Consider the following 27,809-nt stretch of genomic DNA (forward strand, 5'->3'; position numbering starts at 1 on the left):
CTATCTTTTGAAATTAATCTTACCAGATGAACTGAAGAAGAGTAGAACTTATTAGTAATCCAAGTATTTTTCAAGTGAATTTTACTAGCATTATTGTTGCAACAGAGGAAAACTGGCAGTCAGTGCCTCGGTGGCACTGAGGACAAGAATATTTTGTTGTCGAGACCAAGTGGCCCAGGGGCATTCAAGTCTATTGCTAGGCCACTTAACTGTCGTTAGGCTTCAAAATAGACGGAATGACACACGGGTATAGTCGAAGATGAAGTTGGACACAGTGGTGCGAAACAACTTTTAAATGGTATCGTGGTTTGGTCAATGTTTCATAATGGCATACAGGTAAAATGCTCTCTTGCTAGAGCTCTGTTGTCCACCCTCCATCAAGACCCTACCACGTTTGTGGCGATCTCTTTCTTTGCCATTGTGGCCATGGTCGCTCTTCGTCCCAACTTGGCTCGACCTCCTCATCTCTCCCACCCCCACTGTCTAAACTATTTCTCTCCAAAAAAATTCTTATAAGATAATCAGAGATGAAAAAGAAAAGAGGGAGAGTAAGAAAAAAAAGACATCTAGAGAGGAATCAAAGAGAGGGAGAGTAAGAAAAGAAAAGATAAAAATGGAGTGTTCCAACATCGAGGGGAATGTAGCATTTCTCATTACCAACGTTATTACGCCATCGAGCAGAAAATTGTTAGGAATATATAACATCCTAGGGCCTTGTTCAGTTCTTCTCTCTAAAGTTTATTTTCTATACCATCGAATGTTTGGACAAATTCAATGAGTATTAAATATATATTAAAAAAATAATTGCACAGATTGCGATTATTTGTGAGACGAATCTTTTAAGTTTAATTAATTCATGATTTGATAATATGGTGCTACAGTAAAATTATAGTAAACATGTGGTAATGAAGAATTAATTAGATTTAATAAATCTATCTTGTAGAATACTGAGAACTTTTACCATTTATTTTTTTATTATTATCTACTCATTTCAACACTTTATCCCTTGATTTAATAAGGCATAAATACTAATTGCAGATCCTGCTTCTGCTAGAATGATCTTGGGTGGAGCGACTCGGGGCTGCGCTGACTGCTGACACAGCCGCACAAACATGTCCGCGCGCACACACGCACAAAGACATGCGCCATCGCCACCCAGGGCCACTCCGGTCACAGGCGCTTGGATGCATCCATGGCCGACGATACAGAGAACGGTGACCAGGCGAATGCCGCCAAAGCACGCCAGCCCATGCCCACCTTCCGTCCCGGCTCCATCTTCTTCGACCTGCACAAGCACGAGCACGGCTGGCATTTCGTCGAACACACCCGTGCCGGACATGGCAACGAGATCGACCCACCGCCGTCCTCTGCTGCTCATCCTCCTGTTCCTCCTCCTCTTCGCCGCCGTCAACGGCAGCGCCCGCCCCAGCACCAGCCCGATAAAGAACGTGGTGGTGCTGGCGCTGGAGAACCGGTCGTTCGACCACATGCTGGGCTGGATGCGCCGCCTGCTGGGCCTCCCCGTCGACGGGCTCACCGGCGCCGAGTGCAACCCAAACTCCACCAACTCCACCACCTCCTCCATCTGCGTGTCCGCCGACGCCGACCTCGTCGTCCCCGACGACCCGGGCCACTCCTTCGAGGACGTCCTGGAGCAGGTCTTCGGCAACGGCAACATCTCCGCCGCGCAGCCCTCCATGTCGGGCTTCGTCCGCAGCGCGCTCTCCGTCAACGCGCTCCTCTCCTCCGCCGTCATGCGCGCCTTCCGCCCCTCCCTCCTCCCGACCTTCTCCGCGCTGGCCCCCGCCTTCGCCGTCTTCGACCGCTGGTTCTCCTCCATCCCGGGCCCCACGCAGCCCAACCGGCTGTTCCTCTACTCCGCCACCTCCCGCGGCGCCGTCGCGCACGACAAGCTCGACCTCCTCCTCGGCTACCCGCAGCGCACCATCTTCGAGTCCCTCGCCGCCGACGGCCACGACTTCGCCGTCTACTTCAAGACCATCCCCACCGTGCTCTTCTACCGCCGCCTCCGCGCGCTCCGCTACGCCGCGCGCAGCTTCCACCGCTACGACGCCGCCTTCAAGGACCACGCCCGCCGCGGGGTCCTCCCGGCGCTCTCCGTCATCGAGCCCAGGTACTTCGACCTCACGGGGACCCCCGCCGACGACGACCACCCGGCGCACGACGTCGCCAACGGCCAGCGCCTCGTCAAGGACGTGTACGAGGCGCTCCGGGCCAGCCCGCAGTGGAACCAGACGCTGCTCATCGTCACCTACGACGAGCACGGCGGCTTCTACGACCACGTCTCCACGCCCACAGCCGGCGTGCCCAGCCCCGACGGCATCCGGGGCCCGCCGCCCTTCTTCTTCAAGTTCGACCGACTCGGCGTCAGGGTGCCCACCATCATGGTCTCGCCGTGGATCAAGAAGGGCACCGTCGTCGGCCGCGCCGTCGGGCCTACGGACACCTCCGAGTTCGAGCACTCCTCGATCCCGGCCACCATCAAGAAGATCTTCAACCTCTCCTCCGATTTCCTCACCAAGAGAGACGCGTGGGCCGGTACCTTCGAGCACATCTTCACTGAACTCGACCAACCAAGAACAGATTGCCCAGGTATATCAAGAAGGAACTCTTCCATCTGAATTCTGTTCACCATCAACATCTCAATTCTCAACAATCAACATCGAGCTCGAGCACTAAATTTGATTGAAGACATGAACATAATGCACGGCTTAGTTACAAAAATGAACTTCAGTTTCATGGAAACAAACGCATGGAGCAATTAGAGGCTCAAATGATTAAGTTCTTAGATTTCCCTTTATTACTCTTTCAGAGACATTGCCAGAAGTGCCATTTGTGAGACCAACGCCACCCAAAGAACACGGCTGGCTCTCGGATTTCCAGCGGGAGCTCGTCGAGCTCGCGAGCTTCCTGAACGGCGACTACATGCTGACGAGCCTTGCGCAAGAGAGCCGGAAGAAGAAGATGACAGTGAAGCAGGCCGATGCGTACGTGCGGCGAGCCATCACGAGCTTTCTGCAGGCGAGCAAGCAGGCGGTGCGGCTGGGCGCAAACGAATCTGCCATTGTCACCATGAGGTCGTCTCTGACAAGTAAGAGCAGCAGCTCATCAAGCCCTTGAACTGATTCAGTCTGCTAATACACATATAGCTAGTGAAGAGATGGATTTGAATCCACAGTATAATGTATATTGCCTCTGAAATGTTTATAGCTGAATAGGGAACTGCTAGTGCTAGAACCTTTAAATATAGCTTTTGTTTCTCTTACTTACCCCTTATTACCAATGTAGCTAGTATAAGAGTTTCATGTTGAGCTCAAATGTAGATTGGCAACCTCATTTTGATCTTGGGTTATGGGTTTACGTTTTAGAGGAACACATGGAAGTATTACATATATGTTTTTTTATTAGAATAATGAAATGGAACATGGAGTGTTATATATCACATATTGAATACCTTTGGTGATCTGATCTTTTGCCTTGTTGGTTAACTTGCTTTTAAAGAGTTTCTTCCCTGTCTTTTAGAAACAGGACAGGGAGTTTGGTACTGCAGTTCCATGTGCATCTTTCACACAGAGAGATCTGATATGGTGTGATCTGAGAGATGCATGATTTGTTTTTCGGGATCACGTTTTAGCGTTCTTTCTCCATCAAGTGCCAATGTGCCATGTTCTCTACACGGACCAAATAGCCCATTGGGCTTTTGAAATCTCAGAGACACGTGGTGAAGCCCAGCTAGCTGAGATTAGGGTCTATCCGCGGTTATTGTGATGTGGGATCTCGTTATTTAGAAGAAAATCTAGTGAATTTGTCATTGCTAAAGATAACATTCTCAGAAAAGATATAGTTTCAACTAATAACCACACCATAATTTAATAATTTGAAAAAAAAGAAGATCTAAAGGTACCAAACAGAGTTACATTGGATGACAGCGGATCAGGTTGTGTGCAAAGAACAAAATTTATTTTTTCTAAAAGAATAGGACTCAAACATTTTATCACACCTATCCTCTCAACACTCTGCGGTGTAATTTTGCATGCGCAACTGCACCGGCCTAGCGTATTATAACCGTGATCGTGATAATAGGTATGGAAAGTTGAAAAATATGTCATTATTTCTCATGTCTCCATGCTCCATCACACATTCTATCGAGTAATTACGCAAGTTCTTGACTTGACATGGACTAAAAATTTAAGACCAGGTACCAAGCATGTTGTTGGTGACTCGTGTGAGAACCTTGGTTACATAGGTGCCTTTTATATTTCTGCTCTGGTAGACACCCATGGTTTGCGACCCGCACTTGACTCGCATTCATTTTGAGCCTCGACATGAGACCTACGGGTGTAATTACGCACTCTTGCCCATACTCTAGCGATTGGAATTAAACTAACCACTATTTCACGAACACTACAAATCAAACAGGAAACACTAAAAACTTAGAGCAATTGCAAATACCACAAAATGAGGGTTATTACTCAGACATTTCCCATGAACGCAAGACGTGGACTACGTCACCAAGCCATTTCGTCATTCGTTAGACATCTGTTCTCAGACCTTTTGTCAAGTGTTTACCTGTCTGGTCATCCATACGAAGCGTCGTATAAGTTTTTTTTTTTTTGAGATTTGGAGTTATTCACAACCATGGGTATAATTTAGATAAAAATTAGTATTTGAATATGTAGAGTATTCCAAAGTGCTTGTAGCGTGTTGATATACCAAGCTTTTATCTAATATAAATTTTACTTTCATCTAAAAAAAGGTCCCAAAGGACCCCAATGTCGAGGCACATCCGATGTGTTTTAGCCACGAGAACGAAGAAAGGAGTGGGATGTTCAATGCTCTGTTGGCATTTCTATATCTCTTATAAAGCTAATCTCCATTATAAGTCTATCTGAAGGATCCATCTAGATTATCCTCCATTAACTATCCACACCATCTTCACTAATAGCCATGCCACTCCATTGACTTTCAATACTTTAATTTCATTGTAATTTTTTTTATAATTCCCACTACAACGCGCTATCTTCTAGTTCTACTATAAGAAACCTAGAGTCATGCTTAGCCAGCTTGTTTGTGGCGAACTTGGATACACTAGCCTTAACCTATGAAATGAAAATAAATAAGTTTCCCATCTCACACTTATAATGTGGTAGGTCCATGCATTTTCCAACAACTTAACATTTTTATGGAAAACACAATACAAAGCATACATAGGCACATGTGTGCACCCGCATACTCTATCCATGTGAGCACTTCTAAGAGAGTGAGCCAACAAATCTCGAGATTGCTAAAGTTACCATAGGAATGTCGCTATTGATGAGCATATGTCGCCTACCGACAGAAAAATAGCACCATGCGGATCAATAACAAATAAATATATTTGTAATTTGTTGAAAGTCTACTAGACAGAAAAATAGCACCATGCGAATCAATAACAAATACGTATATCTGTAGTTTGTTTGAAAGTCTACTAAATTAGAAAGAGAGAAAGAACAAAAGGTTAGGGTTGGTCCGTGACAACGTTTTTGTTATGTCCTGTCTATTCCTAAGCTTATTGTAATAACTAACCTAAGGGCTAAGGCCATGATTGGAACACGGTATTTTTCACTAAGTCATGTGTAGTATTTTTTTTGTCATGTGAAATTTCTATATGGTTGCAATTGAATTCATGTGTTCCAAAGCATGCATTAAAGCAGGTATGACGTGTCACGTCTTCTGTGACGAACAATTCATCCGCTGCAAACCGCAACGACTTAACATATATTCGCTTGTCTGAGAAGTCATGACTAAAATCATTATTCGCTAATTTATTGTGAGAGAAAAACACAGTTGACTGATAAAAAAATATAACTTATAAGATAAGCGAATCTAGGCACGCGGGGTGTTTAGGAATCGTGACGCGGATATAAAGTGTGATGTGGCAATGTTTGGTACTCGGCCCTTTTCCCCTGCAGCCCACAGCAGTAGAGCCCTTCACTGCATGCAAAGCCGTGGTGGTCTTGTGATCCAATGACGGCTGCATGCGTCCTGTGCTCCTTCTGGCGCCCCTCCGGCCCACCGAAGAGAAGATGGTGCTGCAAATCTGTCTGTTGCGGGGATAAAAGGCACAAGCACAAATTAAAGCACTTGGTGCTGGTGCATGCCCCCACGAATTTTGTCGAAGAAAGAATTCTGCCTTTTCGATGCAAGTGGAAGATTTTCCTAACACGGTTTACTCTGACGTACGTGCAACTTCATTATCTCCTCACCTTCCACCAGCAAGAACGAGGTCGCACATATTAGATCATACTAGTACCATCTTCCTGTAGTCCTGTATGCATGTAGGTGTAAAAGGAGCCGTCGTTAGTGGATTTCCAGAGAGCAACAAGAGACCTCAGGCGAGGGTAAGTAAGATGAGATCGATCAACGACATCGATCAGGTCAAATCTGAATTCCTTTAGTTTTTGGACTTCGATCGAAGCGTCCCCCTCTCCGGGACATCTCCTTCTCTAGCTTTCGGCTCTTGACGTTGACATCTCACTGGTACCCCTGTCTGAAAAGAAAACATGCGATAGCTAGCCTTTTATAAATTAGTCATACATATCATCGTCGATCGGGTTTCAGGAACACACGGAAAGCTTCTTTTTCTTTTCGCGTGTCAATGAATTAAGCAGGAGATTAGCTAGAAAGATCGGAATCACAGTCGCACAACACGATGTTAATTCGGCGCTGCTAGCTAGCCCCGATCAAGCTCCTGATTTCGCCATGGCTTATAAACAAAATATATAAATAAATCTTTGGCAGGCATCTGGGGCTGCATTGCGGTTTAGGCAGCAGCAGCCAGCAGTAGGTGAAATGAAACGATCCCTGTCAGTGTTAGAGAGGTGCCGGTTTGGCTTTGTGCGAGTGGCTTTGTGGGTAGTGGCGTCTACTGTTGAGGCGTCCTGCTCCTTCCCTACTGGACTGGACTGGTTGGTACCCACTACTACCCGGCCTTCTCCCTCCCAGCTTGCCCATCCTTCATGCGCACCGGATCGGACTGGATGATTTCGATCGGATGCCTTTATTTGGCCCTTGGACAGAAGCCAAGATGGGCGATGACAACCACCACTGCGCGCTGTCAACTGTAATGTGTGAATGTGATGCTCAGCACAGCATTTTACCACCAAATGCATGCATGCTTTCATGTAGCTGAGAACCAAGATTGCATTGCCCGGCCGTCATTCACATGCAGCACTGGCATGCACTGCCGCGCTGCAGGAGTCGGCAGGAGAGTAGTTCACTTCACTTACGCTTCTCTTCTTCTCTACGGAGTACTTGTTTTTCCCCATGGGGTACGGTGGAGTGGACCAGATCAGAGGAGATGATCCAAGTAGAGCACGGCAGGAGACAGCGGGGTTGGCGACCTAGCCTACAGTGATCCTTTTGATTACACACATGTCCTGTACGCCACCGCCATCGATATCGTCTCAGCCGCTTGCAGTACCAGCAGTGTGCTGCGCTGGACTTTTCGGTGCATCTTAAATGGCCCAAATGCAAGCTGCTTCCTTCCTGTACCAAAAGTTAAAGTACAGTGATAAACCCTTGCGTTTCGCTCTTAATTCAAGCTCAGCATGGTATGATTGCAAACACATACAGTACGTACTGTATAATTATATGAACTTCAATTCCCTTCCCTTCTCTTGCCAGTCATCGCCGGTATATATAACATCCATCTGGAATTCTGAATCATGATTCTTCATGTCTATCTGGTGCTGGTGATTACTGACATTTCAGATTGCATTATATGTGAAGGTAGTTATGTAACTGTCCAGAAAATCCAAAGGCTACAGACAAAGAGTCAGGTGGAAGGCGCCCTAACTCAAAGTCATATATAACCCAATAAAGTACAGTATGTAGCAGTAATTGGTGCAGTGCCACACTCTGCTGCTGTTTAAAATTGCCTCAGTTTGCCTTGGCAAGCTAGGCATGATAGCTCTGTTGCAACCTCTCTTGCACAGTTGCAGCACTGGACCCTTGGGTCGTACTGTCGTAGGGCACCTATATATCTCTGTACCGCTTAAAAGGAACCTGCTACCTAGCAGGACGAGCATGGTGAGCGGTGAGCAGTGAGCAGCAGTTACATATATGTGGACTTGTGGAGAGAGGTGTCATCTGTGAAGCCACGCACTCCATCTCTAAGAGATATAGAGAGATTGTTGGCTGAGAAGAGGATAGATAGCTAGATTGATATAGCTAGGCAGCAGCAGCATCTCCTCCAAAGATTCAACACAAGAGGAAGATCACAAGGAAGGGATCCAAGATGCAAGACTGGGCGCCGGTGTTCATCTCGCTGGTGCTCTTCATCCTGCTGTCGCCGGGCCTGCTGTTCCAGATGCCGGGCAAGTGCCGGATCATTGAGTTCGGCAACTTCCAGACCAGCGCCATCTCCATCCTCGTCCACGCCATCCTCTTCTTCGCCCTCGCCGCTATCTTCCTCATCGCCGTCGGGGTGCACATGTACCTCGGCTCGTAGCTCCATGGATCCATCGGTTACTATTAGCTAGCCACCCACCCAGCTCGTTGATCATATGCCTGCAATTCCTGTCTGCCGATGCATGGTCGATCACCTAGCAGCAGCTAGCTACTAGTATATTACTCTCTAAGTATGCCCGCTCTAGTTGAGGCTTCTCTTTCTCCATACATGTATTGATCATAATAATGCAAGTATCATCCAATGTTTCTTTCTGTCTTCTAATTCATAAATGAATTCAGTTCTTCTGTTTTTTTTTTTTTTCTGAATGATCTGATTAGCTATGTAGCTAGCGTTGTGTTGTTCAGAAAGTGTAGCGTGCATGATGATATATGGGCAAGATTTACTTTAGGATGATATATAGCAGATCGACGAAGAGAACAGGTTTCCCTTGTGCCTCTAATCAGAGACAGTAATTAATCATCTGAATCACCGTTTCCATCAATCGCTTTCAGGTGAACTAACATAACACGCATGAACCATGATGCATCCCAATGCAACTCGATCAGCCCAATGCATTGCTGATGCAGCATCGATAGCTGTTTTATCTGGAACTAAACTATGCACATGCACCATGAAAAGTTATTCAGATCCGATCCATATATAATTCCATATTTATAGCCAGCTTTAATTTATGAGCCGCGCGTACTTTCTCATCATACATATTCTATTACTCATGGAGATTTAGCGTGAATATAATCAAATGCTCACTTTAGTGTTTGTCTGTCTCCTAATCCATGTAAAACTATCTAGTAGTGGTACCAGTAGAGTTGCAAACTGCAAAGCATGTACTACTAGTATTGAACTATTGATATCTGCATTCCCGCATGCAGTGTCCTTCCGACTACTCCTCTCTGAATCCATCTTTTGAAGATGCTGCAGGCAGCAAGGCCGGGATCGGATATGATCTGAATGAAAGGACAGTTAAGCTAACTGGTGATGGCACATGGCAGTACGTACTGTATAGGTGTATACGTAGTGAGTAGGAGTAGCTAGCTACAGTACTCCTAGTAGAGAGTTAGGTGCCGGGTCTCAACGTGGGCGATGTGATGGGCGTAGCAAAAGAACAAAAGGAATTGATACGCCGCGATCAAGCTATACCTCTCATAAACATGAACATCATGTGTCGTCCACTGATACACAGGACGCCAGGAGGGATCGGAGTCCCATGAGATGCGAATGCCATGCCTAGCTAGCTAGCAGTCTGCCTGCCATCGAGATCGAGCTGAGGGGTTCGCTGCAAACAATTTGGCATCGTCTTCAGTGATCCGTGTTCCATATGAGATATGCTATTGCTAGCTATGGGATATTGTTGGGATATGATGCATGTGGTTGTGGATGATATAGCTTCTGCTCAGTGCTCACCCACACGAGAGACGGACGAATTGAACGGCCAATGTAAACCAGGAGCTGCGAACCCCAGCTGATGTGTGACGCAAAACTGAACTGACCGTAGCGTTAGGCTTGGGCCACGTCGTACTTCAGTGCATGCAGATACTAAATTACTAACAACCTATCGTCCTATATCCTATCGATCCATCAGCGTACCACTGACAGACACGCGTGCATGTGATGTTGTATAGCTAGCTAGCATATATCAGCATATGCTAATTATTTTGCATGTCCCTTGTTTCGAAGATGGAGCTTTCTGCGGTTCGGCTAGGCCTAACTGATTGCTGGTATCTGAAACTGATTACTGATAATCAGTTCCGAGTATATATGATCCGAGCTGAGGCAACTAATTAAAGGTGCTTTGATTAGTTACCCAATCTCGGGTTCTTCTGAATCTAGGACTAACAGAGTGACAGATCGATCAATATGGTGCTCCTTCAGCTCGATTAATTTATGTTTCTGCTCTTTAATTTAATTGTTAGGCTTTATTAGGTCGCCGCTTAGCATGTGGCCACCGGCTCCTCTCAGCAGACTGCAGAGGCACAGCGCGGCTGATGGGCATGGCAATCGGAACCGGGAGTACTAGTTGGCTAGCATAGTGCAAGGTGAGGAAGCAAGAGGGGGGCTTTGGCTCCAGAGCGAAGTTTGATGGACCTAAAAATTTCAGGATATAGAATGATTAATTGCTAGCCGTTTGGTCGGATGGATGAAATCAGATGGAATGATAAATGGTATTTCATCTTAAATAATAAAAATTAATTGTACACTGCCGTTAATTTTGTCATAATGATATTTGCTAATAATTAAAAAATAAAATAGGTTAATTAGTAGCACTACTGCTCAATTGGCATACAAACCCTACACTTTTGAACATCTCTAGAATATCCTCTTTTGATAGTTGTTCTCGCATCGAGTCACTAGAAATATGAGAGAATTATTTATTTGGTACTCGAAAATTTGGTTTTCTTTCTAAGGCACTCTTTTTTAAAAGCCTGTCATCTGGTACAGTTGTATAATACCTAATTATACACGAACACATGCACACTCCACACACACTACATGTGTACAACTAGATCTAAAACTACATGTAGATTAGGAGACCCTATCCTTCTTAAGATCACTAGGACCATCCATAGATGTCAGGCACGTTGTAATCCGATTGTGGCTCCACACGAGAGAGGCTACAAATTATCCTGGACAGTTTTTTTAAAATCCTCTCATCTGGTATAGTGTATAATATATTTAATCATACACGAACAAACACACACTTCCATAGGAGAGATGCTATAAATTATTTTGGGCTACCTAATCATACACAAACGCATGCACACTCCACACACTACATATGTACAACTAGATCTAAGACTACACGTAGATTAGGAGACCGTGTCCTTCTTAAGATCATTGAGACCACCATCCATAGACGATAGGTGCGTTGTAATCCCTTTGTGGCTTCACGCGAGAGAGGCTACAAATTATTTTGGGAATAAATCCAGTGAGAGACCTGAGTCCATTCTAGGAATCTAACTCACGGTGGCTACGAGCTCAGCCTAGTTCAGTTCTCTTTCTAATGCACTCTTGAAATTGAAGTTCCTTATCTTGCACTAGGTTAAAACTTCATTCTCTATTTGGCACTATGGTCCATTTCCTTCACTAACAGTGTTAAGCGATCACCAAAATGACCCATATGTCCCTCTATATCAGAACTATATATAGTGTCAAATAAGGAAATGATGAATGTTTGTGGTGCCAAATAAGAAAAACATGAATATCGTGGTTGTGAAATAAGGAAGAAATTAGTCCTAGTTTCAAAGGTGGTTTTGATTATATATGTATTTTCTAAAAATAGTAAAATAATAGGTAAATCACCATAATTCATAAATATTTATTTTTAATTCAAAAAATGAAATTGGCACAATTTTTTTAAATATATATAGTCTACCCCTTTAAGGTCTACGACTTTAATTTTTACAATTTCTTTCATGTTCAGTTGAACAATTTTAAAAATTGAATTTTAAAATATAAGAACTTTAAACATAATTTGAGGACCGTAAATGATTTTACATAAATCAGTTGTCAACTACGAAATTTTAAATCTCGATGAGTAACTTTGAGAAATTTTATCTGGTGCTAAATAAGTAGATTTTGAAGGTGCCTTAGAGCATCTCCAAGAGTGCCCCATATTTCTTTCCCATCTATGTTTTTTTAGGAAAAAGAAGAAAAAATCATCTCCAAGAGTTTTCCCTGTGTCTTTTTTAGGGGAAAGAAGAAAAAAGCATCTCTAAGAGTTCTCCATATGTATTTTTCATCTTTTTGCACTTGGCAGTTACTGTTACGACCTGCGCTCAAATATAGGCGTGGTATGCGAGTGTGTATCCGGAGAATTAGAAGGAGGTGGGAAAGAAAAAGGAGGAAAAGCATGGTTCTATGCGAGAAAAGCGCAAGGGAAAAAACTAGTGGAAGAGTTTAAACATGTACAAAAATAAATTCAGAATTCCTAATGCAAAACATGAGAGGAAAAAAATGTCGAGAAAAAACTTTTAAAATAAAAATATAGTGTCAAATAAGGAAATCATGAATGTTTGTGGTGCCAAATAAGAAACTCATGAATATCGTGCTTGTGAAATAAGGAAGAAATTAGTCCTAGTTTCAAAGGTGGTTTTGATTATATATGTATTTTCTAAAAATAGTAAAATAATAGGTAAATCACCATAATTCATAAATATTTATTTTTAATTCAAAAAAATGAAATTGGCACCGTTCTTTTAATAATATAGTCTATCTCTTTAAGGTCTACGACTTTAGTTTTGACAATTTCTTTCATGTTCAGTTGAACAATTTTAAAATTTAAAATATAAGAACTTTAAACATAATTTGAGGACCGTAAATGATTTCATACAAATTTGTTGTCAACTATGAAATTTTAAATCTCGATGAGTAACTTTGAGAAATTTTATCTGGTGCTCAATAAGTAGATTTTGAAAGTGTCTTAGAGCATCTCCAAGAGTGCCCCATATTTCTTTCCCATCTATGTTTTTTCAGAAAAAAGAAGAAAAAAATCATCTCCAAGAGTTTTCCATATGTCTTTCCCATCTTTTTGCACTTGGCAGTTACCTTTACCTGCGCTCAAATATAGGCACGGTATGCGAGTGTGTATTCGAAGAATTAGAAGGAGGAGGGAAAGGAAAAGGAGGAAAGACATTGTTCTAGGTGAGAAAAGCGTAAGAGAAAGAACTAGTGGAAGAGTTTAAACATGTACAGAAATAAATTCAGGATTCCTAATGCAAAACATGAGAGGAAAAAAGTGTCGAGAAACAACTTTTAGAATAAAAATATAGGAAACTCTTGAAGACGACCTTCTTTTTTTTCTTTCTATATTAATTTGTGAGTTGACAAACACCATATTTGACAAAGGAGACCAAATTTTTTTCCAGTGTCAATCATATAGATAATTCTCTCGAGAAATAACCTGTGAACCAAACACAACATAAGACATCTGCCACGTGTAACAAATTAATATTCCCTGGCTTGCGTTGTTCACTAATTTTCTCTTCAAACAAAACAGGTCTGATGTAACGAGCGGCGGCGCCTTTGGAGTCTCAGAACAAGTGACGGACGCACCTCCGTTTTCTCTGCAGCCTCACTGCATTGGCACGTACTGGCGCGGTCACTTCTCTTTGGATCAGGTCAAGTAAAACGCACGTAGTCACGTTGCCTCGGTACTGACAAGGAGGAGCTTCCAAATCGCCGTCTACGGACGACGCGTCACCTTGGCATGTAGCCGGACTTGCTTTGACATAGTAGCCGCCGGCGGACGGCCGGCCGGCCGGCGACGATGCAGATATATAAAATATATGGATGCGTCTAATTAATACGGTACGGTGCACTATATATATACGCCACTGATGATCTCTGGGACCATTAAACGCAGTAGCAGCAGAGAGAAGCTAAGGGGAGCCGGATATATATCGAAGATGGCTGACTGGGGCCCCGTGCTGATCGCGGTGCTCTTCTTCGTGCTCCTCACGCCGGGGCTGCTCTGCCAGATCCCCGGCAGCGGCCGAGGCGTGCCGGAGTTCCACAGCATGCGCACCAGCGGCGTCGCCATCTTCGTCCACACCCTCCTCTTCTTCGGCTTCTGCGCCATCTTCATGGTCGCCGTCGGGGTCCACCTCTACGCCGGCTAGCTAGCTAGCTAGCTAGCTATAGCTAGTAGGGCACCAATTGATCCTTCCATCCATCCATCGAGTGCACGTGCACCACGTTTGCTTATATTCATCCCATGTTACTCTCTTTCCTTTTTTTTTTATTTACCGCTATACTATAGTCTACATACATGAGTATTATATCTCGTGCTTAGTACCTAGGAGAAGGCTGCAACTAATGAAAATTACTTATCTATTCTCTCTCTGTATGATACTATTTCCTTCGTCCCAACAAAATTGATGTTCTATGATTTAAAAAGAAATGTCCCCCAAAAAAACACTATGCTTTACACTTTTCTGCGTGCCTCCATGCAACGCACTTTAATCAGAAAACTTAATTGTGACATCCTAAAGTTTTTAAGAAAAACTCCTTTAATAAATAGGGGTTGAGTCATTTTTCTCCTCCACTAATCTGTCTGAGAAATTTCAAAACATCAAGTTTTCTAGGACGGAGGTAGTATGATGCAACTCATGTTTGTTTTGATAAACTTATCAATTATTCCATCCATCCCAAATTGTAAGTCATTCCAAGAATATTGGAGAGTCAAAGTATCTCAACTTTGACCAAAATTATAGAGAGAATTACAAAGATTTATAACATCAAATAGGTAATAATATAAAAATATAATTAATGAACAATGTAATGATACTAATTAAGTTCACATCATAAATATTATTATCTTACCATATAAATTTGGTCACACTTGATATTGTTTGACTCTCCAAGATTCTTGGAATGACTTATAATTTGGGATTGAGGGAGTATATTATATGTGTTTCCTATATCATGGCCCTCAACGTGTCTTTAATATGTATTTGATTAAAATCCAAGCTTAAGTTATAGTAACTCTCGTTCCAGCCCATACAAAACCTAGGCAGGCATAGCCAAAGTTATCTTATAGTATGAACATCATCCGCTGCTTAAGATGCTGAATTTTCTCTATCAAAATATTATGTGTGTAGTAGTATTTTTTTTAGAAAATAGAGTGCTTACAATATTATCAATATACTCCTAGAGTTGTCCTAAGTCAAACTTTTTAAATTTTGATTAATTTTTTTAAAAAAAATACTAAGATTTATGGTATCAAATTAATATTGTTAGATTTATCATAGAATCTATTTTCATAAGATGCACATTTTATGTTATAAATGTTGATACTATTTTCTATAAAGTTAGTCAAACTTAAAATAGTTTGACCGATACGGATGTCATAGATGTTGTTATGCCATATAGGCTTCTCTTAACGAGTTTTTTTTTTTGTGCGTGTTCTAGGTAGCCTTGCCGATCTTACATCAACTTCGTTATGTCGTCCCCAACAATTCTTCTCTAGAGTTCTTTGTGAGCTTTTCGGGCTAAGAACAGGCGTCAAATCTATGTGCTCGTCCTGCTAGCTGCTACGGGTCGGCCTTGCAACCTTGCTGTGTTTGAGCTTTCTTCACCGTGTGCTTAGCTTGCGTGCTGTCTCAAACCTGCTAGTCTTCGCTGAATATAAATCATCAACAATATCGATTAGCCATATGCCCATACGGGGTCCAAGAGCTGTGCAGCGACCGTGATGGACGCGCGCGTACCAAGTCGACAAGGGTGTGCCCGGGCAGTGGGCAAGAGATGGAAAATGGATGTTTACGACACACCACAAAGCACAAAGTCGCAAAGGCGCTCAATCACGTCACGACACAGGGCGCCGGTGAATGACGGGGCGGCGTGGGCAGGTGGTGGAGTGAGTGGATGGATGCACGGAACAGAGCCACGGACAGATGAGACGAGGACGTGAGGCGAGATGAGATGAGATGGCAACGTCCCAACTCCTCCCCGCAGAAAGCTACCTGCATCATTGATGCCACTGCCTCTAAATCATGATAGAAAGTATTGTTTGATGATTTATTACGAAAGAAATACTGTTTGCATTGCCCACACAAATTTCATGACCGTCCATGGCAGCAGTATATACTACTAGTACCATTGCATTTGCTCTCCACCAAAGCCAAAGGCCAAAAAAGCTGCAGAGCAAACCAACTGCTTTGATTTGGTTTGGTTTGGTTTGGTTTGGTTTTGGTTGGGAGCATAGTCAGTCTCGGTCGGCATCAGCATCAGTGATCAGCAATCCCTCCCCTGCCTTTATAGTCGCCGCGCTGCCGTGCTCCTGCTCCTGCTCCTGCTCTACCACCTCTCTCTCCGGCCTGCATCATCCGCTTCAAGCAGCAGGGCAGGGCACGAGCCTCAAGGGATGGCGGACTGGGGGCCCGTGGTGGTGGCGGTGGTGCTGTTCGTGCTGCTGTCGCCGGGCCTGCTGCTGCAGCTGCCGGCCAAGGGCGGCCGCTTCGTGGAGTTCGGCAACTTCCAGACCAGCGGCGCCTCCATCTTCGTCCACGCCATCCTCTTCTTCGCGCTCGCCGCCATCTTCCTCATCGCCATCGGGGTGCACATCACCACAGACCCTTAAACCTCTTGCCCTCCCTGCCGGATCTTTCTTGTTTACCATATGCCTAATCCTATATATAACTACGTACTCCTACGCTTTATTATGTCAGTCAGTGTCTGTATCAGCACCCCCTGTGCATACAACTAGCAAGTGTTTCTATGGCTGTAATCTAGTTGTTCAATGAAGCAGCAGCAAACCTGATTGTTTACTTTCAGAAACTTGCAGCCGATTGCTTACTTTCAGAAACTTGCAGTCGATTGTTTACTTTCAGACTTGCAGTATAGCTATCCATCATCGTTTTCTTTTTTTCTTTTTTTTTTGAGGAAACAGAGATACATGAGTCTGATAGAAGCCAAGAAAAAGAGCAGAACTAGAAAGAGTATCAGAAAGCTAAACCTGAACCTGCAAAAGCTAAAGCTCTGAACTTAGCTAAGTGACCCGACCCAGCCATCCATCATCTTACTAGTTACACGACTCCACACAACTCAATTGGAGATTCTTCAATTTCATCTCACACGACTGGACTGATCCCCTGTTTCTCTTGCAATTGGGTCGCAACAGTCTCCACCTCACACCCATATTTCCAGGCCATAAGGCCTGAAACAAACCAGAACTCATGCTGGCCAACTCAACGAATCTGAGGCGATGCTATGTATATATAAATTGTATGCCCTCCTTTCCAAATTCCAAATCGTTTTGGCTTTTCTAGACACAGCTTTTACTATGTATCTAGACATTGTGTATATCTAGATATACAACAAAAGCTATATTATATCTAAAAAGTAAAAAACAACTTACAATTTGGAATATAGGGAGTACATAGTATTTAGTACAAACATCAACGCAAGCCGGCCTCACAACCAACGTACCACCATATCACCACTAAAAGTTTGCAGACAAACATGTTCCAGTTCGCAAAAACTCCAGCCACATTTCATTTCATTTCAATCTTCCTTCTGTGCCTAGGACCACTCAACCATCCCTGTCCACAGCACATCACATTGCATTCAAAAGACATGCACAGGGTTCACCAAGCAGCACAAAATTATGTACTGAAGAAGTCAGTAACACAATGTCTAGGCCAGCAGGTCAGATCAGGTCACCACCAGCTTCTGAAATTAAGTCACCTCCGGTTGCTCCTGCGTGGAGATGATGAAGCCTTCTTTTCCTCAACATATTCGGTGAATCTAACCCTTGGTCCCTGAGTTCAAACAACAGGTTAGCTTCCATGGATCAGCTCAAATTTGCCTGCCTGGTTAGGTCAAGCAAAACTAGGTCATTCAGCAGTTTAGGGGCACAGCAACTACTCACAGGGATTCTGCAGTGGGAATTTAGATCCACGAACATCTGATGGCAACGGTTTCTGGCCACCTCCTCCACCCGAGAGGCTTGTCTACAAGCAGCTTGTGTTGATTCCCGCTGCAATTTCCAACGACAATAAGAATCGAGGATTTTCTAAACTTTGGTGAATACAAAACTGCTGTGCAGTTAGCAAGCGTATTCAAAGCAAATTTCAAACAATGAAAGAGCCAATCAATAATGTAAAGGAGATGGGAAGCTCGGGCTGAGGACAGTGCAAAAGCTATAATCCTCTGTCACTTGACAGCATAAGTTTCCATGTAACAAGTCCAAGTTCATTCAATTGTCACATGTAACAGATCTTTCTCAACAAGGAAATAGTTCGACAACAAACAATTACGATTTTCCCACTAGGATAACCCACACATCATACATGATTAACACAAACCACAAATATATAAGATGTGATGCAGCTAAGCCATAGGTTTTCCAATATATGTGTGGGTACCAGGTAGAAATCATCTTGTTGTATAAGCTATTCAGCTAGAGTAAGGTTGATATGGACTCTTACAATGTCTACATGTCATCAGTGACCAACAAAAAAAGTTTAGTTCTTTTCAAAAAAAACAAAAAAGGTTTAGTTCCATTCATAAATGATGACAGTTTATGATCACAATAGTTGGATCAGTTCTGGCTAAAATTTATGACATGGAATGCATCCTTGCATTTCTGTGGTTGCCAAACACAGATTCAGACGTATTCTACAACCATGCTGCCAAAATTATGCTAGCAACCATGTTTGCAAGAAAGTCCATAGGCGCAGAAGACAAAAACCTAGTGTCATGGGGTTATCATGAAAAATTATTCGTAACAGCCTAACAAAATTCTAATATAACATATCCTAGGAGATGTAGGTCCTGATCCTGACCTGGAATATTCAGATTAGATTATCACTACAAGTCAATGTAAAACCAGTCATACTAGTAAAGAGTGGATATAGCATTCCTATGTGCAGAAAAACTTCATGATAAAGAAAAAGAAAAAAACCTGAAATGCATGGATTTATAATTACTTGGCCAGCAGGCTTCTCCAGCAGACTCCTAAGACTGGACACCTCCTTCAGTAAGTTACCTATTATGTCATCTGCTTCTTTCATCTGCTTCCTAGAGAACTCAAAAGCTCGGTCAGCATGTAGACGAAACGAACAGCAGTCCAAGCACATGCAGATACCCTTACACCCCCTTGTACTCCTCTTGAGTATTCCTTTCTTTGGAGAAAGCTTCTTAGGAGACAGAGCTCTTTTTCCCATTGAATGGGCGCCACTCGGCCATGATCTGCCTGCTTTGCTTGATGGTGATTCAGTGAACGAAATACATCCAGACATTTCCTCCACTGATAAGGATCTGTCAACAGCACAGGGATCAGAAGGTCTGCAGACCATTTGTATGTCATCATCAAGAAGCTGATCATCAAGAGAAACCACAGAATCCTGAGGTTGTTGTGCACAATGCCGATGCAACAATGGTATCACTCTCTTGGTAGGGCTACCAAATCCAACATCATGACATCCTGAGTCCAAGTTTTGGCACTGTGGCACTTCAGCGAATTCAGCATTATCTTGCAGCTGTGCAGCCAAGGATTCATTTGTGGCACAGAGCTGAGCCTGCTCTTTGGTAACATAGTCACCCTTGTCTGAATTTTCCTCAACTCCATCTAAGGGTAACGGTTCTTCTTGTGCAGCCCCTTGCACTTCAGCCATGCTGTTTTCTGAAGAGACTTCTGATGCAGCAGGCTGAAATTCTCTGCTATCCAGAGCATAGCCCCCGTCTGATTTTACTGCTTCATCGTGAATGCTTCTTTTGACTTCATCTCTTTTGCATTCCTCTGGAGACTCTTCTGGTACAACAAGCTGATGTTGTCCAACGGCCTGGACATTGTCCCCATCTGATGTTAATTCACCCTCAAAAGAAGTTAGGGGGGCTTGACTTGAAGCTAAAGCTTCATTTTGCGTGACATTTTGCATTTCAACTGCACTGCATTCAGGAGGAGATGCTTCTATAACAGGAGACTGAAGCTGTCTGTCATCAAGAACATGATTCTCATCTGCTTTTGGTGGCTTTTCTTCTTCCATTGTTTCAGCTTGAGCTCCATTGCATTCCACAGAAGAGTCGTCAGAGATAGCAAGAGACTGCTGCCCACTGGCTGAGGCATCATTCTCATTTGATGCTGGCTGCCTTTCCTCTGCAATTTTTCGAATTTTGACCCTGTCACTTTCCTGAGCAGAGATTTCTGAAACAGCAAAGCAACAGCACACAGTGAGGCAAACGAAATCTAAACGAGGTACCACTTAATCACCATCGATTGAACCCCGACTAGGTACTTACCATTCTCCATGAGAAATGGCAGCATCCTCTTGTAGCTGAACGAGCTTGGATGATGAACAAACCTCGACCTTGTGCATCGGGCAAGCAACTGAAACACAAGAACATACATTCTCCGTTAATTTCATAAATGAAACTGGAGCAGTCTGAAAAGATGATCATAGAAATGCCTTTTCCCACAGTAGACAAAACCCAATTTCATAACATAAGAAACGAAATTACAAGCTTTTGGACTTTTCGTTCATCCCCCCATTCCCCAAGGTTTTAATCCTCCTATGCAGTTCACGAGCTGGTAAGTGATAATGAAACTAACTGAGTAGCATCAATATAGAGTCTTCCTACACATCTAGTAGAAAACCACGCGCAAAACCATATCCTGCTGCCAAAAATAGCTAGTAGAAAATATGGGCATGGAGATGCTCCAACATCAAACTCACCGGCTTGTTGGTTAGGTCATGAGGGACAATCTTGATCTCTTCCGCGACATTGTTGCAGGCATCCTTCACATCGGCGTCTCCTCCGGTGTTCACCACCACCGGCTCCACGGAATCCATGGCTTCAGGTTCGCAGTGGCTAACGCCTACAGATCCATCAGCCAACCGAGAATCAGATCCGCCGAGCCCATCCTTTGGGTGCGACACAGCCGTGTCTTGCGGGAGCACCTCCTTGCCGATTGAGCTATCTGATGAACCACCAAGACACGGGCGTGCAGGGAGACAGCGTAAGAACAGGAAACGCGAGCCGGACCAAACGAAGACGAATCTAGGAGGGATACGGAGAGGGTGTTACCGTTCTTCGTCATCTCGTTCAGGAAAGGCAGCAGGCGCCGGTACCCAAACGAGCGCGGGTCGCGGACGAGCTTGGACCGCGGGGGCACCTGATCTAGCGGGGAACCAAGCCAGATATCAGATACTGAAATCACAGAAAAGGCAATGCGAACAGGCACCAGACAAATCCAGAACGAGCGCCCGACTTACCAACTTGCGGTCAAGGTCCCCGGCCGCCGCCGCCGCAGCCGCAGCAGCAGCAGCAGACGACACGGCCTCCGGAGGCGTGCTCTCGCCAGATCCGGGCTTCACGGGTACGGCGCACTCGGGGGAGGTGTCGAGGGAATCGGCGGCGGGCGGGACGACGCGGCGGAGGCGGAGGTCCTTGACAGAGACGCCGTCGACGCCGCTGTGGAGGAGCAGCTCCGCGTGGCGGCGGGATGTGACGCCGCCGAAGCGCGCGGCGGCAGGGGTTGGATGGCACGGCATTGTTGGCTAGGGGGCGTCCGCGCGCGCGCGCTAGGCTAGGGGCGACCGCGTCTGAATGGGGTTGGGAGACGGAGAGGAGGAGGGAGGGGGGAGAAGAAGCGGAGGGTTTTGGCGGCAAAAACTCGAATCATTTGGCGCCAAAGTAGTAGTAGGGGCGGGAGCGGCCGGACCACGGTGAAATGTGGGTCCCACGTTGGTAGGCGGGGACGAAGGAGGGAGAGGGACCCTAGAACTTTGCCCACGGCTGCAAGGGGCTCCGGCTCCTGCGCATGGTTACTGACTTACTACTGTGCAGCATTATTCAACACTGTCATGGTACAGCGGTAATCTGGAGACTCATCTTGGGGAGTAATCCGGCAACTCACGCCACAAAATTTCTAGATTCTCCGTCACACAAAAACTAATTGCACAATAATTATTAAACAAAAACAAAAAATAATTAATTATACAGTTTACTTGTAATTTGCGAGACGAATCTTTTGAATCTAATTAGTCTATAATTAGACAATAATTACCTAATAAAAACAAAAAATGCTATAATAACAAAATCTGTAATTTTTTACCAACTAAACAAGGCCTCTGCGAGTCTGCGTGTACCCTTGTAGAGTGTAGATACATTCAGTGAAGATGTGCTTATGAAATTGGTTCATAACTGAGGCTTGGTTTAATTCGTGATTTTTTTTTTTGGCTATTGTAGTATTTACGTTTATAATTGACAAATATTGTCCAATCACAGATTAACTAGGCTTAAAAGATTAATCTTGTGATTTTATAGGCAAATTGTGCAATTAGTTTTTGTGTTATATTTAATACTTCATGCACGTGCCGTAAGATCTTATGTGACAGAAAATCTTAAAAGTTTTTTTTATTATTTTTGGTTGGAACTAAACAAGGCCTGAGTAATGGTTATGAGGTACACATGTTATCCACTTGGGGTCATGGATCTTTGTGTTTTTTCCTGTTTTTTTCTTAACCTTGTTTATTTAGCTGATAAGTTATGATACAAAGTATTGTTGACTGATTTGTTGTAAAAAATAATATTTAATGGCTGGTAGGTTCGGCTGATAAGCTCAAGCGAACAGTGCACAACTGCAACTATCTCCTGCTACAGCTGTCCTTAGCCGAGGCTTAGACTGGAGATTGAAAATATGTAGTACTCTCTCTCTTCCATTCAAAGTGTCATTTTTAACTTCCAGACTAAGGTTTATATAAATATTATTTATTTTATTATAACTTGTTTTGTCAATAGAAATATTTTAATAATAATTTATTTAGTTTAGTATTTATATAAAAAACTGAATAAAATAAATGATTAAACAAGAAATTTAAAGGTTCAAAATGACATTTTTAATTTGACGGAACGATACTTTTGATGTTCGGAGGGAGTTGTGTGTATTTAGGCACCTCGATAGCAACTCGAAAAGCAGGAGCCTGGAGCAAGGACCAAGTAGACCAGCAGCTAGCGTATGTACACGTAGCGCATGCGGCCATGTGGGCATTTGTTACATTACATGCGCGCGCCGTTGTTTCTGAGGAAGAAGAGACGGACGGCAAGGGCTGCTTTACATCGATTCATCATCAATCGTGCGCAAAATGGAAGGCCGCCACCGCCACCATGGGCGGCGGGGGAGACTACCACCGGCCACGCGGGATTGTGTGGCGCTGTCGCTGTGTTCGTCCTGGTCTCCATCGGCCACCCTGGCGTTCCTTGCGTACGTCGCCTGCTTTTCCGGTCCAGGTTGTGGCGCCGCCGCCGGTGGACGTGGACTATACCAATGGTGGAGGTGGCAGGGTTCCGCGGGCACGTCCGGCGAGCTCCGGACCAACGTCGACAGGTCGTCTGGGGTCGCCGCTCGCACGCCGACGTCCCTGTCCGCGTCGTGTTTGGCATCGGCGGCGCGGCTAGCTCGGACGTGGGGCCGCCGCCGCGGGTACGGTGGAGCTGTGGTGGCGGCCCGGGCAGACGCGCGGCCACGTCTGGCTGGCCGGCTCGCCGGCGAGCCCGTCTCGGCGGACGCGTCCCGGTTCGGGCGCCGGCCGGGCGTCGGCGTCGCGAATGGCGAGGATCGTGGCCGTCGTGACCGCGGCGGCGCCGAGGTGCGGTGGTTCGTGATGGGCGACGACGACCACAGTGTTCTTCCCGGAGAATCTGCTGACCGTGCTTCGCAAGTACGACCACGAGGAGATGTACTACGTCGGCGCGCCGTCGGAGAGCGTACATGGCGCAGGTGTACCCGTGGGCCGTTCCGGCGCATGAGCTGGAGGTCCCACTGCAGGCGTTCGATTGAGGAAGACGACAGCCGACGGGCTGTCGTTCGTGTTCAACACCCAGCCATGGAAGCCTGCCGACAGCGCGTGCGCCCGGCCCCTGACGTTCTTCCTCAGCCGCGTCCGGAACGAGACGGCGCCGGCGGTCACCGTGACGGAGTACACGAGGCACCACGTCGTCGGGAAGCAGCCGGAGAAGGAGCGCTCCAAGCATGTTTCATCCAGGCACCGCGGCGGCATTGCTGCAATGCTGCGAGACCGAGAGGGATGGGCCGGGCACGGTTCTGGAGGTGCGGATACGGCGGTGCGCCGCCGGCAGAGGAGAGCTCGCCGTCTCCACGCCGTAGATCCATCCATCTTGTCGCAGCACCGCGCCCACGGGAGCGATAATCTGGCGAATGGTGCAGAGGAGAACGGTGAAAGATTCTCACCGTGGCCACAGGTGACAGGTTCACTTCTCCAAACCGGCATGTAAATTGCATATATTTACTAATAATATACTTTTAAACTAGAACCAGTTAGGATTTTTCGGTTGGTCAAAGGCTTTGTTCAGTTCCCATAAACCTTGCGGCACGTGCATGGTGCATTTAATATATATGAAAACAAAAATTAATTATACAGTTTATCTGTAAATCGCGAGACGAATCTTTTAAGCCTAGTTACTCCATAATTGGACAATGTTTATTAAATAAAAACGAAAGTGCTACAGTGTCGAAATCCAAAAATTTTTGCGAACTGAACAAGGCCTAAATCATCATGGTAAAACTACCTTTACAAAAGGCACAATTGATTGCATATTTACCATTAGAAATTATTGAAAACCCACATGTTCCTTTACAATTTTGAGGTTAACAAGTTTTTCAATTTGAAGTCCATTAAAAACTCAAATATTTGTTTTAAGTCCTCATATTTTGATATTCATTTTTTTGAAATTTTCAAAAAAAATCTCAAACAGAGACACAATCTGTACCAATTTTATAGTGGCGGCAAATATGTAAAAAAAGAACTAGTTTTTCAATAGCAATAATATTTTGCTTGATACATCCTCTTCGTTAACATACATCGAGCTTCAAGTTTCGAGTTAGGGCTAGAGGATTGAGGTTTGGCAATTTTTTGGACCAACATTTGGCGCCAATTTCATCACATAGAATCTATCCAACTAGATCATATTTGGATGCCCATGTATTGACCTCAGTCCATGTAGATTAATCTATGAGTATCCAAACAAGGCCTGAGTTATTGTTAGTTTGTGAATGATTCCCACATTGACCAACATATATACAAACTTCCATGTATTGAAAAGAAAATAATCAAACGAACCAAATTATATGTGTCTTTAGTCACTATTTTAAAAGGAACGTACAATCATACACCTAGAAAACAAACATTTATCTGTCCATCTCAATCCATGTGCGTTAAAGTGGTTTTAAATGAAACTAAACTAAGTTTAAGCAAAATCCACGTCAAAACACACGTAGGTACAAGTGCATATCTTAGTTGGAGTTGAACGACTAAACATAATGAGAAGGTGTTATTATCAAGTAATATAATGTACTTCCTCTGCTTCGAACAAACTAATTTATATCACTAATTTATAAATAAATATTATTATTTATAACATTAAATAAAAGCCTCTATTTAGAAACGGTAGGGGTAAAGGATTTCTAGCATTGTACGTACACGCTAACACGCCTATATTTGCGGTGATGCATCTGGAGCGGACACGTGACGTTGTTGTCGCTCCTTGAGGAGTCGGGAGTGGATCCTGGCCAGCGTCTCCCGGAACCTGCCGAGGTCCAGGCTCACGTTCTGCCCTCGCAGGTACACGTGCTCCACAAGCTCCCACTCCTGCTTCCCCTGCTCCCGCCTCGCCCGCGCCGGGTCGGCCACGACGACGTGGCCCGCCGGGTACCTGCGGCTCAGCGAGCTCTCGCGCGCGCTCACGTCGTACTGCTCGTAGCGCAGCCCCATCCTCGCCGCCGGCACGCCGAAGAGGTTGCGCGAGAGCATGGCGATCCCCAGCGGCGCGATCTGCACCAGCGCCGCGCCGCCGCCGCCGGGGCGCAGGAACAGGAACGCCGTCAGGTCGGCGCCGTGCACGCCCACCAGCGCGTCGTACGAGCTCACCGACGCGTACACCGCCGACAGCGGCACCCCGGTGGCCGTCTCCATGACGTCCACGTCGAACCCGACCGACGCCGCCAGCGCCGCCACGGCCGCCTGGTTCTCGATCACCCGCCTCCCCTTGCGCGACACGATCCCGAGCCGTGGCCGCCGGTCCCGCGGCGCCGGCGTCGTCTCCTCCGTCGTGCTGCTGCTTCCGCCGCCGCCGCCGCCGTCGTCGTACACGCCGGCGAGGAAGTCGTGGAAGTCGACGATGGTCCTGTTGTCCCGGAGCCTGGTGGAGTTGACGGCGAGGTAGTCGTGGTAGCGGGTCCCCACGACGGCGCCCGGGAAGCAGTGCGTCTGCGTGTCCCTGAGCAGGTCGATGACGCGGTACCTTGACAGGCCGGAGAGGATCTCGCCGTAGGTCCCCGCCCACCGCGGGCTGTACGAGAGCACCGCGAGCACGACGCGGCGGCGGAGGTGCTGCGCCGTCAGCCACAGCGGCAGGAACCCGTCGTTGAAGACGTGGAACATGTTGTGGCTGTACCCGCCCGCCGTCACCACGAAGACCGGCGCGTCGTGCCGCACGTCGCACCGGTGCGCGGCACCGGCGGCGGCCTCGGCCTCTGTCCGGACCACCCGGCGGAGCCTGACCTCGTGGATGGTCTTGGTGATGTAGGCGTCCCACTTGCGCGTGTAGGGCCGTATCCGCTCCTCCGTCACAGCCGTCGACGACGCGCCTTGCCCTTGCGGCGGCGGGAACAGCAGGAGCGACAGGGACGCGGCGTCCGTGCGCACGTCGCCGGACATGAAGCAGACGTCGGAGTGGTAGTCGGAGCGGTCGCAGCAGATGGTGTGGCTGGGCAGGGACGAGCACGGGGAGCCCACCTGGTTGTCAAGAACCACCTGCTGCTGATGATGCAGCGCGCCGCCGCCGTGTTCCTGGTCTGCCGCAGCCGCACCGCCGCGGCCAGCACCATGCTCCAGCGGCCCGCCGAGCGGTGGTGCTGGTGCTGCAGACGACGACGGCGTACGGCTCGTGGAGGAGCTGGGCCTGGGCGCGGAGGAGATTATTGCGACGATGGCGGCGGCGCCGTACGGGGCGGCGGGCCCGGAGACGACGAAGAAGCGCGGGGCGTAGACGACGGCGCACAGGGTGACGACGGAGAGCACGAGGAAGAAGTGGGCGAGGAACGCCCCTCTGCCGCCCTTGCTGGCCTTGCTGACGGCTGCTGCCGCACCAGCTGCGTCGTCCATGGCGGGCGGCTTGAGGCCGGACGCCGACGACGACGCCTTTGATGAGGCCGCCATGGTAGAATTTTCTGCTAGGCGGTCGTCGCGTCGCGTCGGTGTGGAACGGAATTATATCAGAACGGGCCGGGGGACCGGGGTATTGCTTCGCGTGCGACGGATCAGTGACGCTGCTGCTGCTGCCGTGTGTTTGTCTCTATTCTGACTCCATGCTAGTCACTACACTGCTACACACGATGGTGTAAGCATGATGATGTGCAGCTAATAAGGGAAGGACAACCAAGCTGATGATACAAGAAATTTGTTTCGGTTCACATAATAATAACGACCCTGCCTGCCTTCCTGCACGGGCCGAAGTACCGGAAGGCCATGTGGTGGGGCGTTTCCCCCTGCCTGCTGTCTTCTTCTAGTAGCAGTGGAGCACGTCGCATGCATGTGCGACTACAGGTGTCTTACTAGGGTCAATGAGTACTACGTGTCAAGCTACTCTACGCTGAGAGTAGTAACGCACAGTTTGCTTGGGAGTGGTAACGCCGCCCAGTTTGCTTGCGACGCTGAGAGTAGTAACGCCCAGTTTGCTTGCGCCTGGTCCATAAATACTGTGCATGGAGTATTAAATATTAAATATAGACTATTTATAAAATTAAAAACATAGCTAGAGAATAATTTGCGAGACAAATTTTTTAAACCTAATTAGTTCATAATTAAACACTAATTGT

At 46.1% G+C, this 27,809-nt stretch overlaps 6 protein-coding genes across 8 annotated transcripts; 4 read left to right on the forward strand and 2 right to left on the reverse strand.

Annotated features, from left to right (window-relative positions):
• Positions 1,134–3,465, forward strand: LOC8072374 (non-specific phospholipase C6). The gene is made up of 2 exons (XM_002455306.2): positions 1,134–2,613; positions 2,834–3,465. Exons 1-2 carry the CDS (start codon positions 1,185–1,187, stop codon positions 3,139–3,141), a joined length of 1,737 nt encoding a protein of 578 aa, XP_002455351.2. The 5' UTR covers positions 1,134–1,184; the 3' UTR covers positions 3,142–3,465.
• Positions 7,967–8,768, forward strand: LOC8085057. Its single transcript, XM_021457687.1, has one exon. It carries the CDS (start codon positions 8,300–8,302, stop codon positions 8,510–8,512), a length of 213 nt encoding a protein of 70 aa, XP_021313362.1. The 5' UTR covers positions 7,967–8,299; the 3' UTR covers positions 8,513–8,768.
• Positions 13,844–14,329, forward strand: LOC8085058. The gene has a single exon (XM_002455308.2). It carries the CDS (start codon positions 13,876–13,878, stop codon positions 14,086–14,088), a length of 213 nt encoding a protein of 70 aa, XP_002455353.1. The 5' UTR covers positions 13,844–13,875; the 3' UTR covers positions 14,089–14,329.
• On the forward strand, positions 15,856–16,799 carry LOC8085059. The gene has a single exon (XM_002455309.2). The coding sequence runs from the start codon at positions 16,335–16,337 to the stop codon at positions 16,548–16,550; it is 216 nt and encodes a 71-aa protein (XP_002455354.1). The 5' UTR covers positions 15,856–16,334; the 3' UTR covers positions 16,551–16,799.
• LOC8085060 lies at positions 17,168–21,548 on the reverse strand. 3 transcript variants are annotated; one of them, XR_002451596.1, is made up of 7 exons: positions 21,187–21,548; positions 20,999–21,086; positions 20,647–20,891; positions 20,213–20,300; positions 18,960–20,117; positions 17,841–17,948; positions 17,168–17,730 (listed from the first exon to the last, which is right to left on the reverse strand). XR_002451596.1 is itself a non-coding variant. In XM_021457837.1 (7 exons), the coding sequence occupies exons 1-7, from the start codon at positions 21,463–21,465 to the stop codon at positions 17,653–17,655; spliced, it is 2,103 nt and encodes a 700-aa protein (XP_021313512.1). In that variant the 5' UTR covers positions 21,466–21,545; the 3' UTR covers positions 17,168–17,652. The 3 variants fall into 3 exon arrangements, 1 of the variants encoding a protein (XP_021313512.1); XR_002451595.1 differs by having other exon boundaries at positions 18,876–20,117; positions 21,187–21,546; XM_021457837.1 differs by having other exon boundaries at positions 18,901–20,117; positions 21,187–21,545.
• LOC8072375 lies at positions 25,011–27,401 on the reverse strand. Its single transcript, XM_002457497.2, has one exon. The coding sequence runs from the start codon at positions 27,148–27,150 to the stop codon at positions 25,426–25,428; it is 1,725 nt and encodes a 574-aa protein (XP_002457542.1). The 5' UTR covers positions 27,151–27,401; the 3' UTR covers positions 25,011–25,425.

Source organism: Sorghum bicolor, chromosome 3 (genome assembly GCF_000003195.3).
Source record: "Sorghum bicolor cultivar BTx623 chromosome 3, Sorghum_bicolor_NCBIv3, whole genome shotgun sequence".
Lineage (NCBI taxonomy): Eukaryota > Viridiplantae > Streptophyta > Magnoliopsida > Poales > Poaceae > Sorghum > Sorghum bicolor.

Bases quoted from the DNA above. Each gene is read 5' to 3' on its own strand.
- LOC8085057 (XM_021457687.1), top strand. From the start codon at position 8,300: ATGCAAGACTGGGCGCCGGTGTTCATCTCGCTGGTGCTCTTCATCCTG.
- LOC8085060 (XM_021457837.1), bottom strand. From the start codon at position 21,465: ATGCCGTGCCATCCAACCCCTGCCGCCGCGCGCTTCGGCGGCGTCACA. The intron at 21,087-21,186 runs GTAAGTCGGGCG...CCGCTAGATCAG, and splicing joins GGGACCTTGACCGCAAGTTG to GTGCCCCCGCGGTCCAAGCT. The intron at 17,731-17,840 runs GTGAGTAGTTGC...GTTTGAACTCAG, and splicing joins ATTCCCACTGCAGAATCCCT to GGACCAAGGGTTAGATTCAC.
- LOC8072374 (XM_002455306.2), top strand. From the start codon at position 1,185: ATGCATCCATGGCCGACGATACAGAGAACGGTGACCAGGCGAATGCCG. The intron at 2,614-2,833 runs GTATATCAAGAA...TTACTCTTTCAG, and splicing joins ACCAAGAACAGATTGCCCAG to AGACATTGCCAGAAGTGCCA.
- LOC8072375 (XM_002457497.2), bottom strand. From the start codon at position 27,150: ATGGCGGCCTCATCAAAGGCGTCGTCGTCGGCGTCCGGCCTCAAGCCG.
- LOC8085059 (XM_002455309.2), top strand. From the start codon at position 16,335: ATGGCGGACTGGGGGCCCGTGGTGGTGGCGGTGGTGCTGTTCGTGCTG.
- LOC8085058 (XM_002455308.2), top strand. From the start codon at position 13,876: ATGGCTGACTGGGGCCCCGTGCTGATCGCGGTGCTCTTCTTCGTGCTC.